This window comes from Delphinapterus leucas, chromosome X (assembly GCF_059928025.1).
Source record: "Delphinapterus leucas isolate spDelLeu-1000000601 "Yukka" chromosome X, BTC_Dleu_Yukka2, whole genome shotgun sequence".
Taxonomy (NCBI): Eukaryota; Metazoa; Chordata; class Mammalia; order Artiodactyla; family Monodontidae; genus Delphinapterus; species Delphinapterus leucas.
The window spans coordinates 73986833-74000538 of NC_143150.1; the positions used below are offsets into that span (position 1 = coordinate 73986833).

Consider the following 13706-nt stretch of genomic DNA (forward strand, 5'->3'; position numbering starts at 1 on the left):
GGTCACAGGGTCCAGCAGAACAAGAGGGTAGAAGAACTTGTGACGAAGAAGGGCACAGAGCATTTTCAACATCTTGCTCCACTAGGACAGCCACCATCTTCCCATACCAGACCAGATCACCAGTGTTTTGGGCACATGAAAATCACACACACGCTCGCTCCCTCTCTCTCTCTCTCTCTCTCTCTCTCTCTCTCTCTCTCTCGCTCGCTCGCTCTCTCCCCCTCTCTCTCTCTCTCTCACTCATATACTCACTCATACACTCACACTTCATTCCCCAACATCACGACACCATTTTACACCCATTTCTCCATGTGGTTAATTTTTTTTTTTTAGTTCTCATTTTTTCTAAGAAAAAAGCAACAAGAAAATAATTCAGAGTTTATACAAAACATCTTTACATTATTTTTTTTCCAAAAAAGACTAGTATTTACACAAATGGCAACAGAAACAAAAACAAAAAAAACCTTTCGACTGCCACCTGGAAGGGGCTGGCTGTTCCGCTCCCTCTCCCACCTGGCAGTGGGGTGGGCACCTGGCCAGGAGGCAGTGTGGAAGTGGATGGTGGGAGGCCCAGCTCCTTCCATGGCCACTCTGGGAGTGCCTGCAAGGCGCTTGCTAGTGGCAGTCTGTTAGCAGCCGTGCTGGCAAGGAGCCGGGGTCAAAGTGCACGGCGTGCTGGCCCAGCCCTAGGCAAGCCTCTTCCTCTTTTCAAGCCCCAGCCCAAGATTGGGGGGCTAGCGGGAGCTGGGTTAGGGGGGCACCCACCCGAGCTAGAGCCCAGAAAAGAAGCAGGCTACCTGGCCTTATACCCGCTTAGTTCTCCGCCCTGGGCCTCTGTTTCCCCACCAGGCCGAAGGGTGCCAAAGGTGAGGGGAGAACAGGGCAGAGCGGAGAAGGGGGAACTCCCAGCTCTGCAGGGCAAATAGCCACCTGGGCACCTCACCTCCCTCCACCCCCCATGAGGTCATCTGCCTGCAGCAGCTCTCCTGTTCCCCAGGCAACAGCCAATTAAGACATTAATAACCGTGAGAGTGAGGGAGGCAGGATATGCCCAAGTATCCCACAGGAAGTTGTTTTTTTTTTTTTTTTTTTTTTTTTTTTTTTTGGTGGAAGGGTGGCAGCCACTACCCCATTGCCAAGATCAGCACTGCAGAAGGAGAGTCAGTGGGGGAGGGTGAGACACCTTGCCCAATGGCACTCTTGTCTTCCCTCGTGGGCAAGAACAGCCCTGGCCTGTCCCCTCCCCACAAAAAATACGCCAACAAGTTTATAAAAGAAATGCCATCCTATGCTTCCCGGCTGGCCACATCCTGCCCCAGGCCCCTGATACTGCGGAAGGCTGGGCTCAGAAAACCTGGGGAGGGGCTGTCTTTTCCATTTTTCCATTTTTCTTAAAAAAAAAAAAAAAGAGAACAGATGAAAATGAGTTGACAGCGAAAAAAATGAACACAGAAACATTAAAAACAGTGATGATAGCGGACAAGAAGTCCTGGGAAGGGAGAAAGGGGGCGAGGGGGCACAGGGCCAGGGGGGGCGTCTCCCTGCCTGCTGTCCATCAGCGTCCGACCCTGCCCTCCAAGAAGGGGTGCCCCCGCAGAGCCCAAAGGCCTGGCCAGAGGGGGAAGGCACAAGAGCATGGGGGCTGGGGGCACAAGCACCCCCCTCTGAAGCCCAGGGGGCGGGGCAAAAGGGGGATTATAAAAGCCAAGAAACTACAAAACTAAATACAAAGATGGGCACAGCTGGCAAGGGGAGGGACGTGGGTGAGGATGGAGAGGTGCAGTCCCGGCCGACTGTCCCTCGGGGCCGAGGCTGCCAGGGCCCTCAGACCTTGTAGTAGATGTTCGCGGGGCTCTGGGGCGGCATCTCCTGGACGATGTAGACAGGGTGCCCGTAGTCCCCACTCACCTTCTCATAGTGGGGGCAGTAGTTGTTCTCTGTAGTCCGTAAGGGGATGATGATGTCGCTGGGCTCGGTGCCCGCCGTGCCACTGCCCCCCTTAGGACTGGCCAGGGTGCTGAGCGAGAGGGCAGGCGCCCGCTGTTGCGTGTGCTTGCGGTGCCGCTTGCGCAGCTTCAGCAGCAGGACGGTCAGAAAGATGATGATGAGCAGGAAGATGACGCAGCCGGCGCCCACGGCCGCAAACAACGCCACCTTGGAGTTGAAGAAGCTGTCGGGGTCCCCGCTGCTGCCTCCACTCCCACCGGAGCCACTTTTCTCATCCTGGTTCACAGTCTCTGTGGACGGCGGAGGGAGGGAGGGAAGGGAGGGGAAGAAGCTCAGCCAGGGGTCCCAGGGACACATGGCAGAGCTCGGGCCACGCCCTGCCTTCCTTCAGAGCTAGGGCCTGAAAGGGCAGCCGAGCAATGGCTTCTGCCCTCTGGGAGACTCCCATACGCTCACCGTGCTTGCCGTCAGAGTCACCCAGGGAGCCCCGACCACCGGGGGCCTGTGTAGCCATCTTGATAGTGTTGCCTGCCTCCTTGCTGGGCCGGCTGGTAGTCAGCTGCTCGGGCGTCACAGCATTGGGGTCTGGGGGTGGGGAGAGAACAAGTGAAGGGGGAACTCCAGCAGCATAGGTGCCTCAGTTACATGGCACCCACCGGCCAAGAATGGCCCGGATACTGGACCTCAGATCCCCTATCCCTACTGCCCCCTCTGCCACTGCTCCCCATGCCACCACCCCCCGCCACCCAGTGAGGAGCATCTGTCGCAAAAGCCTAGCTGAGGAGCCCTCGGCCTGGGCGCTCACCTTGCCCAACCTTCATGACGATCTTCATGGTGCGTGTGCGGCACACACCTCCCTCCCGGTTCTCCAGTCCCTCCAGGCTCCCATTGGATGTAGCTGCAGCAAGAGGCCAGAGCAGTCAGGAGGAGGAAGAGGTCTGCCAGCATTACCCAGAAGCCCTAGTGATGTCTAAGCCCTTAAGAATAGAACTGGGAACCAGGGAGTTGCAAGCAGCTCCCACCCACCCGTGAACCTTTCTACTTCTCTCCTCCCACTAGGAACAGAGTGCAGGAACTAGCCCCTCCCACGAGGATGCTGCTCCCCTATCATGACCAAGGCCAAAGGCCCTTCTTTCTCAGCGGAAGCTACACGTGTCTCCTCATTGGGTGACGTTGCTCAGAGGCCAAGCAATTAGAACTGGCATGGTGAGGAAGACTTCTCCACAGACTAGAAGGAGTCCTAGATTAGGTGTCAGGAGAGCTGGGTTGGAAACCCAACCCGCTCCCTAACTCTCTGTGTGATCTAGGGCAAGAAGCCCCTTCACCTCTTGGGGCCTCAGTTTCCCATGAAGAGAAAGGCTGAAGCTCTGCCAATTCTGCCATTCCCAAGGTTAGATCTTAGGTGGGCAAAGAAAATAAGAGAGAGAGCACCGCGGATCAGAGTCCTCTCCCACCCAACTCCCAGAGCCAGGGCGAGCTGGCAGCAGAGGCCCCTTGGTAAAGGCTGGGGCCAGAATTCCAAGGCCACACTACGAGGAGAGCACGCCACTCTTCAAAGGGGACTGGATCAGGCTGGGCCTGAACTGTGTGCAGTCTCAATGCACTACTCAAAAGTTCCCACTGCTACAGGACAGGAAAGAACCATGTGGTGGGCAGGGACTCACAGGTAATATAGTAATCGTGGTGCTTCTTGAACTCCAGGCCCATGTAGTTGGGGCTGAACTCCTGGAACTTGATGGTGAAACGGATTTCCTGCTCTGGCCTATTGCAGGTGACCAGCACGTTGGGGTCGAGCACGGTGCTGCAGGCAGCTGCCTGCTCAGGCCGCACCAGGTACAGCTTGTAGTACTCATAGGGCCGCCCAGCTTCTGCTCGGGGGCAGATGATGTCCAGCTTGTCTCCAATCTTCGGGTAGATCACCAGGCCCTTCCCACTGAGGAACCTGCCCAAGAGGGAAGAGATGGTTAGCCTCGGGGTTGGGGGTCTCAGGCCATCCCCAGAACCAAGGGAGCAGACGATGAGGGCCAGGCTGGGCACACTGGGTGGAGATGGCGAGGACAGGCATTCTGTCCTTTTTCCATCCTTATGCTGGGGGTGGGGAAAGAGAACCATGCTGCCAGCAGGGTGTGGAAGGGGTGGCCCATGGGCAAGGCTGCCAGGCTTTGACTGCTCCGCAGGGTGGGGCACTGCCTAGCTGGGGGAGCCCTTTGTCCTAATGTGGCATTTCCGCAGGGGGGCTGACGTGGCAGATGGGCTGGGCACCTAGATGTCAGGCTTGGGTTGCCTGGATGTGGCAGCCCTGTCCTCCTCGCACCCCCAACACACTCACGTTCCTTCACAGCCTCTGCTACCGGCCCTCCAGCACACACGTGTGTATACGCGCTCATGCGCCCAGACACACACAAAGAAGCACACACACAATGAGCCCTAGAAACCACCCCCACAGCTCCCAGCCAACGGCTGGGGATGCACAACCTATCTTGGCCCCATGCCTTCTCCCCCATCCTTGCTAATCTTGGGCATGATGGGGAGATAGGAACAGGCCTTGCCTAGAGCCAAGGGATAATGGGCACAGTCTCCAGCCAGGTACAGCTCCACACAGCTCTCTCCACTCCCCACTCCCACTGCCTGGCATCCTACCAGGACTCATCCCACCCCCATAATGCAAAAGCCTGAATCCCCAAATCTGGCCAGTCTCACTGCAAAGGATAACAGAGAAAGGGGAGAAGAGGCCTGAGCAGGAACAACGGATCATATAAGACAGAACCCCAGGAACCTCACTCATCTGCCTTCTAATCCACTCCCACCACATAAACACACACACACACACACACACACACACACACACACACACACAGCCTCTGCTCCCCATCCTGAGAGGAGATGGACAAATGCCTCCCGAGCCAGGTTCATCTTCTAATCCAGAAGGCCAGGCACTGGGAAATAGCAGGGGGAGGGCAGCTGCCTGGGGCCACCGATTCATATCATCCTGTCCTTGCCTAAGCGCAGTAAGCGCTCTCGGCCATTTCTGAGCCTGGGAGCAAGTCAGTACAATGTAGGAGAAAGAAGACAGACTTTGGAATCAGATGGATGGTGGCCCTCACTAGCTCTGTGACCTTGGATGAGCTGCCTGATCTCCCTATCTTTCAGTGTCCTCACTTATAAACTGGGGGTGGGAAGAGCCCCTCCTCCAAGGATGGTGGAGGGGAGGCATGATGGCATGGATAGAGCACGTAGTTGGCACTCAACCGTGATCCCTGCTTAGAAATAGCGTGGTCTGCCAAGAGGCAGGAGGCCAGACACTAACACCAAGGACCTATGAGCCCAGTCTTGTTTCTTGGGTGGGAAAGAGGAAAAGATGATACAGCTCCATCCTCAAGGACTTTACTGTCTGGTGTGGTTCAGAAAAGTAAGTGGCCCATGCCACAGCAATGGATAGCACCAGGCTATCTGGAGGCTATGTGAGAGGATGGTGGCTCACAAGGCAAGGGCTGGAGGCAGAGAGAGGAAGAAGACAGCTCATCTGATAGGACAGTCAGAAATGGCCCCACAGAAAGAGTGGGATGAAAGTGGATTCTGGGGGAGGAATAAGAAGTCAACATCCAGCAAGAGCAGACAGCAGTGGTTGGGACAAAAAACCCAGGCCAGTGACTGGCCCAGTGATGGGTAGAGAGGAGCAGAAGAAGAGGGGGTAAAGCTCAGCTGGGGCCAGACTGAAAGGCCAGGGTCCCAACAAGCAGTGTGGGTTTCATCCAGTGGGGGACAGACTCTCTAGCAGAAAGGACAATGAAGGGCCGAAGGCGGTGCTTCAAGGGAATGAAGCTAACGGTGGAAGAACATGGTTCTACTCCCTGAGGGCCCATTCCACAGTGGGGGCTACAAGGCACAAGGGCCTTCTGGGAGCTCAGTATCCTCACCGGATGGAGGGAAATGATACCCAAGGAGGTGACTAAGGGAACTAGACCAAGTAGATGGAGTGGATGAAGAACAGCAGCCCTCTCTCCACGTCCAGGGAAGCTCCACTAAGCTGGGACCTGCCATCCTTCTGTGCAGGAGGGTAAAAGCAACAACAAGGAGGTCTCACCTGCCTTAGTACCTAGCTTTTACCACACTCCAGAAGGCCAGAAAGGAAGCAGGCATGGGATGGAGGCCCACACAAACATTTGAGAGAAAACACCCCCAACTCCACGCGCTACAGAAAGCCAAGAAGTTTCACCAAAGCCTCTATAATTCCTAAGGCATTTTTCACTTTCCAATCTTCATACTGGTTCCATCCAGGCAGTCGGATTAGACAACTTCTAACATCTTAGAGATGGAAGGAACCTTCGAGACCTACTGAGTCCAGGCTCCTCATGTGAGGGAATGAGTAACCAGGTGAATGTTCCTGTTGAAGAGGGGTGCTCAAAGCCAACCCGAGGAGCCTAAACTCACCCAGGATGTTAACTCCTAGGGGTCTAAGAGTACCTTAAACATTGGCTGAATCCTTATAGAGCTGCACCTCCATAAGACCGTAACTGGAGATGACAGCAGGTAGAGGGCACGCAAAGGGGTACAGGCCAGCTCACTTTTCTAACCACTTGGCCCGCCTTACTCACCAGGGAGTCTTGTCTACCCTGAGCAGTCTCCCATCACCATTCAGGTTCTGGAGCCCTGGAACCCAGAGACAACTGAGGAAACAGATGTCTACATAGTGGGTGGGGGAGGGGGAGGAGAGAGGACTATTGCCCCCAACACCCCTCAGACTCCCGTCAACCTCAGTGAACAGAACTCATAAATATTCATGAGTTCATTTGCATAGCAGCTGGCAGAGGGAAACTCACCTTCCCCTAAAGTGCAGAAGGGAGAGGAGCCTGATGAGACCCACCTTCCCTGACCCTGGTCCCCCATGATGGTACCTTCTCAGCTTCTTCCCCACCACTGAGAAAAGTGCCTCTGGGCCTGTGAGAAGCCCCAGAAAGTGGTGAGGGGCCACGAGGTGTGGGTATGCAGCCCGTGAGAGTGAAGCCCAAGGTCAGTATGACGCTAGTCATCCTGTACAGCGGGGACCCTGCTGGTCTCCCCTCGTACCCACCAGGTTAGGAGTAGGGGCCGACAGGAGGAGGAATAGAGTACCTAGTTAAACTCTTTACCCCCCAGTTTTCAAAAACTACTACTCCCCCCATTATCAAACCAAGCTTTCCTGCCTGGGGCCACCCCCAGACAAAGCCCTTTTCTGGAAAATAAGGGGATTGACATGGCCCAGCAGGAAGCCTGCAGCAGGTCGCCATGGTAACCCCTGAGGCCTTCCCTCCTTAGCCTCTGATAGCTCCTGGGACCCCAGGGAGCCACCCCAGGGAGTAAAAGGACTTAGGGGAGGCAGCCTGCCATTCAGTCTCCTGTCTGTGGCCTGCCTCTTCCCCTCTACCCTAGCCCAAGTCTCTCCCCCAGCCTGCCTACTGAGCTTAGAAGTCTCACCATGACTGCTGAAAAGAATCCTGGGAGAGAAGAAGCCTGAGGGTCTGGGGTAGTGGCCAGTGCTGGTCAGAGGCCAACTGCCCCCCCCCCCGCGCTTCTTTGCCCAGTTAAGCCCCTATCCACCCATACACAGACAATCTATAGCAGAGAGAGTTTGGAGCTATGGGGGTCATGCCTAGAAAGCTGCCCACGTTCCACCACACTTCCTTCCCTCTCATCCTTCCCTCAGGCTCTAGGGACTTGTGGTCAGAGAGTGGCCAAAGGGAGAGCCTGGTCCTAGGCCATGCCAGCCCAGGTTTGGTAGAAGACTCTAGCCACAGCTTTGATTCAGTGACTCCGGCACCACTGCGCCTGCACCCCAGGGTGGCAGGACCAGCGGAGGACAGAACCCAAGCTGGAGCTCAAGTGTGCTCTCACCCCAGCAAGGGTGGGGAGACCCCAAATTAAAGGCTCCTCTTTCACTCCCCCAGCTCCACCCAGCCCCCGAGGCAGCAGGAGCAGGCCTGGCATGTCCCAGCAGTGCCCGCCCAGGCGTGGGTGGGCAGGAACAGCAGCTGGGTCCTGGCACACACACAGCACTGTCGGAGGCAGGGAAGCCAGGAGAGCCCCAGAGGAAGTCCCCCCCCGCCACCTACACTGAACTATGCCTCCCCTCTGCCCCACCTGGCCAATGCTAGGGCCCACTGAGGGCTTAACAGCCCCTTCCTTGTTGTCTGCTTTCTGTGGGGTCCCTGAGAGGCAGTGAGATTCCTGGCCCAGAGAGGAACCAAGGCTGCTATTCAGGGCCCGGGAGGGAGAGTGCCAGGCATCGAGCTGGCTGCCTCTAGATCAGGTCACCCAGAGCAAGCTGCCCTCAGACGTAGGCCTAGCAAAATCAAATGAGGAAGCTGGAGCACTGCTCATCCCACGTGGGCAGGGCCTGAGTCACAAGGACAGATGCACACACACCTGTGAGGTGAGAGCGAAAGCCGGGGGCAAAAGCCAGCGCCTCCTCCGAAACCCAGTCTCTCCCAGATTCCAAGGCAGTGGGATGGTGTGGAAAGAATGGCACAAGGCACAGCTCTCCCCACTACGAGCTGACTGACTTTAAACAAGTCATTTTCCTTTTCTGAGCAAATGCCTCCTCATCTGGAAAATGGGCAATTCCAACTTCCCAGGGCTGTTGGGAACATCCAATGAGTTCATATCTGAGAATGCTTTGGAGGTAGCAAGGTACTGCCCAGCTGTTAGCACACCAAGCATAGTACCCTTTAGAAGAAGCTGAACGAGCTTACTACACTCCTGGCTGCTAGCACCGCCACCCAAAACCACCACAATGAAAGCCCACCCAGGAGGGGCTGCTACAGAGCCCAGGGCAAGGAACCCAGAATATGGCTGGCGAGCATCCCCTTACCTCAGCTCCCCTAATAATCACAGGGTGGACCCTCCCCCCAAACCTACTGTTCCCATGGCAACCAGCGGCCTCCTGGCTGGCCCACCCACTCCATACTCCCAACACCAGAAAACAGTGATGCACAGTAGTATCCAGGGCCCACTCATCCCCATCCATCATAGTTGGTGAGGGAGTGGAGAGCCTGAGGGGAGAAAGGGAACCCTGGATTCAGCCTCCAGTCCAGCCTCACCAGGCCCTTCTTGCCCCAGGTCTGGCTGCCTGGGGTTGGGGGAGGGGGGGAGGGGAACAGGGAACTTTAGAGGAGCTGCTGGCTTCCCATCGCTTTCAGGCCCCCACCTGTGGCCAATCAGCCACAGAGTAGAAGAGGTCAGGTCCCTAGCCACCCCGGAAAGGGGCCCCCTGAGCTGGCCTCCCCAGGACTGTGAGCTGGAACAGCTGTGAGGGGGCTGGGACCTACACTTCGGCTTGTAGCAGGCAAGCCTGGGTTGGGGTCTGCAGCTGCCCCCACCCATGCTGGATGGAGTCAAGGGTCCTGGATGCCAAGCTGAAGCCCCCACCCCCGCCCCTTGCAGGGAAGGTGTAATATGATCTCAAGCACATTCCCACTCTCTGGAGGTGGAGGAACCTGAGTGGGGGGCAGGAAGGGGTCAGAATGGGACTGAGAGACTGAACTGCAGCAGCTGGACTTGGCTGAGGACTCAAGTATGAGGCCTGCCGGCTGCCCCAAGTTCTCAGGGGAGGAGGCTGGAGGAGGGGTCTGCCCTGGGACCTTCCATCACAGCCCCCCCACCCCACACAAGCATGCCCATGTACTCTGGTTCCTCCCAACCTCTAACGGGCCCAGACCCACCTTCCCACCCTACACTTATCGGGCAAATCTGACAAGGGGCCAAGCTCTTGCCACCCAGGGACTACCACCCTGGAAGGCCACAGCACCAATTTGGGAAAGAGGCTGGGAGTCTGGAGTCAGCCCTTCCGGCTCCCCTCTCCCGGTCAGGGCTGGGGCTGCCCGTATCCTGGAACCTGGAAACATACCCCCAGCCCCACCACTTCTTTATTTTGATTTTTTACCAAGGAGGAAGCAATTAAGCGGGGTTTATAGGCGCTGGGAGATTTTGGGGGGGGGTTGCCAGCTCCTGACAGGACTGAGGCGAGAGACCAAAAGCTGGGAGGAAGAGGGGAGGGAAGAGAGAAAATGAGCCTGTGAGGGAGAGCACGGGCATGTGCGAGAAACAAAAGGACTCGAGAAAAAGAGGCAGAGAGTGACTAAGAGTGAGAGGGAGTGTGAGAAAGAGGGAGAGCGGGCAAGCAGAGCTGGAGAGGGGAGGTGAACGCGGCTCACACAGGATGTGACAGGGCGAACCGAAAAGGGCCTGAGAGGGAGAAGTCAGGCAGGAGGAAAAGAGGGAGAGACGGACAGGAAGAGACCGTTGATTTGAAAGGCTGTGGCAGTCCCAGGCTTGGGCGCAGTGGCAGAGACAGCCTCCCCGAGCTCAGAGTGAAGCTGAGGGCAGTGCCTTCCTCCTGTCCTCCTGCCCCCCCCCCAAACCCGTGCCAACACACACAGACAGGCTGCATTCCAGACCCCTGAGCATAGATGGAACTCTGGAGGGGGTGCTGCGCGCAGGGGCACCAGTATCAGTCCCCCACCATTCCCAGGATCTGCTCAATTACAGGATGGAATTCGTGCAAGTCCTATTGAGGCCTCAGCCACCACTCCCACAACCCCCAGGATGCCTACCCTCAGCCTGAAGTGGATCGGGGAATGGGGCAGATCTCAAAAACCTGCAAACCGTTCCAGAGCACTCAGGCCTCAAGACAAAAAAAGGGTGAAGCTCAGGGAGATCTTGTTTCTCCCAGCCACCCCCCCACCTCACTCTGCAGGAGGGCTCCTTTCCAGCTGTGGAGCTGCCTGCTATCTCTGGTTAGAGACCCGAGAGAGCAATTAGGTCACTCCCATGAGCCCCTATGATGGGCTACCCCAGGCTGATTTCAGCTCTCCTGGCTCAAGAGAGAGCATTTCCAGCCTCCACCTTTACAGGAGGGAACTGGGCACTTCACAGCCTTTCTCCTTGGTCTGAGCAGCCCGAGGCCCCCAGACCATTTTGAGTCCCTGCTGTTAGGAGAGCACTGGGCCCAGTTTGGCTTCTGGGTTAAGGAAAAATCGTTGTCAATCCCTTTCCTTGTACCCTGACCCTGGTTAGACATCCCACTAACCAATAAATAGGACCGTACCTTAACCTAAGGAGAAGAGAACTAAAGAAGCCGCCCTCTCCCACTCCAGGGCTGAGAGGTGCATGACCCCTGGAACATAAGAGGTCAAGACAGGCAGGAGCTCGGGAAGTTAGCGGGGAGCCCATAAGAGTGGACAGGAAGAGATTCCAGATACAGGAATCATAGAGCACAGAGGGCAGGCCAAGGGCCCCCAGTTTCCCACTAAGTGGGGTGTCCGCACACTGCTGGGACCTCCAGAAAACAAGAAGGAAGAGCAATTTTGACCCTGGGTTCCAACCTGAGTCCTGGATGCCAAAAGAGAAAAAGGTCCAGAGGCCACTACACAATCCAGCGACTCCCCACTAACAGCCCAGAAACCACTGAGCCACCGCCCTGAAAGGTGTGTGTGTTGTTGGGAGGTGGGGGAGGATTGTGAAGGGTAAGGAGGAGGGAGAAAAGAAAGGATCTCCTCTACATAGCTGCCTCCCCAACCCCTTTGGGAAAGCTAAGCACAACTCCCCAATCTGAGGACAGAAGGTGGGGGGGGGCAGTGGGACCCGCCTGGGCAGGAATCCTTTGCTTGCCACCCACTTCCCTAGCCACCTCGGCCGCCACTCTCCACCCCGGCCAGCCCTGGAAGCTCTGCCGCCGGCTCCATTGGACCCCCGACGAGCGCTGGATCGACACCACCCCCCCCCAACAAAACCTCTCTCCCACTCCGCCCCTCTCCACCCGCCGCCTTTGTGAGCCTGGGAGCGGCGCCCGCCCTTCCACGGACCCAGCAGGGAGAAAGTCGGGGGGGAGGGAGGCTAGAAGAGACGGCAAAGCGAAAAGCTAGGGAAGCAAACTGGGAAGAAAGAGAAATGAAAATGAGAGAAGCCCGAATGGAGATACAGGCACTGCCACCCGCCGCAAGCGCGAAGTCCCACGCCACGGTCCCTTCACAGCTAAACAAACGGGGAACCTGTGTTCCGGCCTCTTCCCCCGCCCAGGTCAAGCTCGCCCACCCCCCGCCCCCAGCGGCTCTTGGCGAAAACCGCCACGTTCCCAGGGGCCCCAGAGGGGGCTGCTTTCTCTCCCCGACCCAGCTCTCCGGTGCGCTCAGAGGCGCTCAGACTCCCAGCTCCGCCCGGCGCGACCACCTCGACTTGATCCGGGACGTGCGGAGGAGAGGGCCGGGAAGCTGAGGGGTCACAACCCAGCCAAGTGCCCCCACCCAACCCCACCGCACCCTTCCCCGCCCGGCCGCAGGGAAACACACTCGAAAAAGCCATAGACAAAATGGGGCGCCGCTCCTCCTCCGAACACCTTCCCACAGGCGCTCGGGGGCGCGCGGCCTCACCCCGAAGGAGTGCCTCCCACCCCCAGGGACCAGAGCAGATAAGTTACTCACTTGGGGTTGAGGGAGCTCCAGGACACGGGCTCTAGATTCTTGGCCAGCGGGGTGGCGAGCCGGCACAGCGCCAACACGACCATCGCCACAAGCCACTTGCCGAGCCAACGCTGGCCAGGCCGGGCCATCTTCCCTGGGGCAGGCTGCACTTCGGGATGCCCTGGCGCCTCCTCAGCAAAGCTGGCCTCGCCTTCCCGTGCCGCGCTGCGCTCCGAGAAGCTCAGGCGCCCATCCTCCGCAGCCGCCGGCCTTGAAGTGCTCCCCTCCCGCCGGCTTCGGTGTCGCTCTTCTCCGCCCCGCCGGCCAGGAGGACTCACTGGGCAGCCGCCCCCAACCCGAGCATGAGCTGTGGCCTCCGAGGGCTCGCTCCACTGGCCTCTCCGCCGCACGAAGCACGACGGGGGCTCTGCGCCCCCGGGTGATCCCGTCCGATTCCGCTCGGCTCCCCGAGACTGTTTGGGACTGTGCGACCTCTCCCCGACGGGGTCTCACCGCTGGGGACTCGGTGGCCGCCCGGACGCCTCGACCGCCCCGGGATCGGCACCCCTGGGAAGAAGTGGGAGTCTCCCCACCACACGAGCTCGGCCTGGGGGCTCCCGACCGGGCCGCCCTAGCACGGGCTCCGTTCTTCCAGGCCACACTGGGACTCCGGGCTGCGCGCCCCCCGACAGCTTCGACTTCAGCGCGGGGCCCGCTCAGTGTACTTAGAAGAGCGCGGAGACACTGCCGAGCGAGCTAGTCCCATCAGTTTGCGCCTCTGGAGCCTAGGCCGGGTGGCCCGGCAGCCCAGTCGCCGAGTCCTAGCTCCCTGGCGATTGCGCCCGAGGCTCTACGGTCAGTGCGAGGCTCACACACCTCCCGCTGCTGACCAGCGCGCATACACTCCCTCCGCCGCCGCTGAGCTGTCTACTCCCCTGCTCAGGCGTACGCAAGGCCAACCCTACGCATCTTAGCCAATAGCAAGCTCCGTCACGGGGTCCTTGCCCTGCACCACGCCCCCAGAACAGGAAGGAGGCGGGGTTTTAGGGAGCTCTTAAGGACGCCGCGCTCTCGATGGCACCAATCTGAGTGTGCGGCTCCTGCGGTTGTGGATGGGTCCTGCTTAGTCCTGTTCCCAGAGCGCTCAGCCCGTGGGAAGTTGGCGCTCCTCTAGAGCTCTCGGCCTGCTCTCCTCCCCGAGCGCCTGGTCGACACACCGGCCCACTGACCTGGGCCAAACAGGCTCAGTACTTTTCCCGGGAAAGTACTACCATTCTTTTTGTTACACACGCGAGCCCTGAAGTCCTTGCTCGGCGCCCACCTCCG

The 13706-nt window shown here is 58.2% G+C and overlaps 1 protein-coding gene across 2 annotated transcripts; it reads right to left on the reverse strand.

The window, feature by feature from the left end:
* Window positions 1-1070: 1070 nt before the first annotated feature.
* On the reverse strand, window positions 1071-13310 carry EFNB1 (ephrin B1). 2 transcript variants are annotated; one of them, XM_089904447.1, is made up of 6 exons: window positions 12402-13310; window positions 3612-3889; window positions 2753-2845; window positions 2404-2532; window positions 1909-2237; window positions 1071-1390 (listed from the first exon to the last, which is right to left on the reverse strand). In XM_089904447.1, the coding sequence occupies exons 1-6, from the start codon at window positions 12527-12529 to the stop codon at window positions 1346-1348; spliced, it is 1002 nt and encodes a 333-aa protein (XP_089760573.1). In that variant the 5' UTR covers window positions 12530-13310; the 3' UTR covers window positions 1071-1345. The 2 variants fall into 2 exon arrangements, with proteins under 2 accessions (XP_089760573.1, XP_022416788.1); XM_022561080.2 differs by having other exon boundaries at window positions 1071-2237.
* Between the last annotated feature and the right edge of the window lie 396 nt (window positions 13311-13706).

Coding starts and splice junctions, on each gene's coding strand:
- EFNB1 (XM_022561080.2), bottom strand. CDS start 12,529: ATGGCCCGGCCTGGCCAGCGTTGGCTCGGCAAGTGGCTTGTGGCGATG. Junction 3,890..12,401: donor TGGAGCTCCCTCAACCCCAA/GTGAGTAACTTA, acceptor CCTCTTGGGCAG/GTTCCTCAGTGGGAAGGGCC. Junction 2,238..2,403: donor TGACTCTGACGGCAAGCACG/GTGAGCGTATGG, acceptor CGCCGTCCACAG/AGACTGTGAACCAGGATGAG.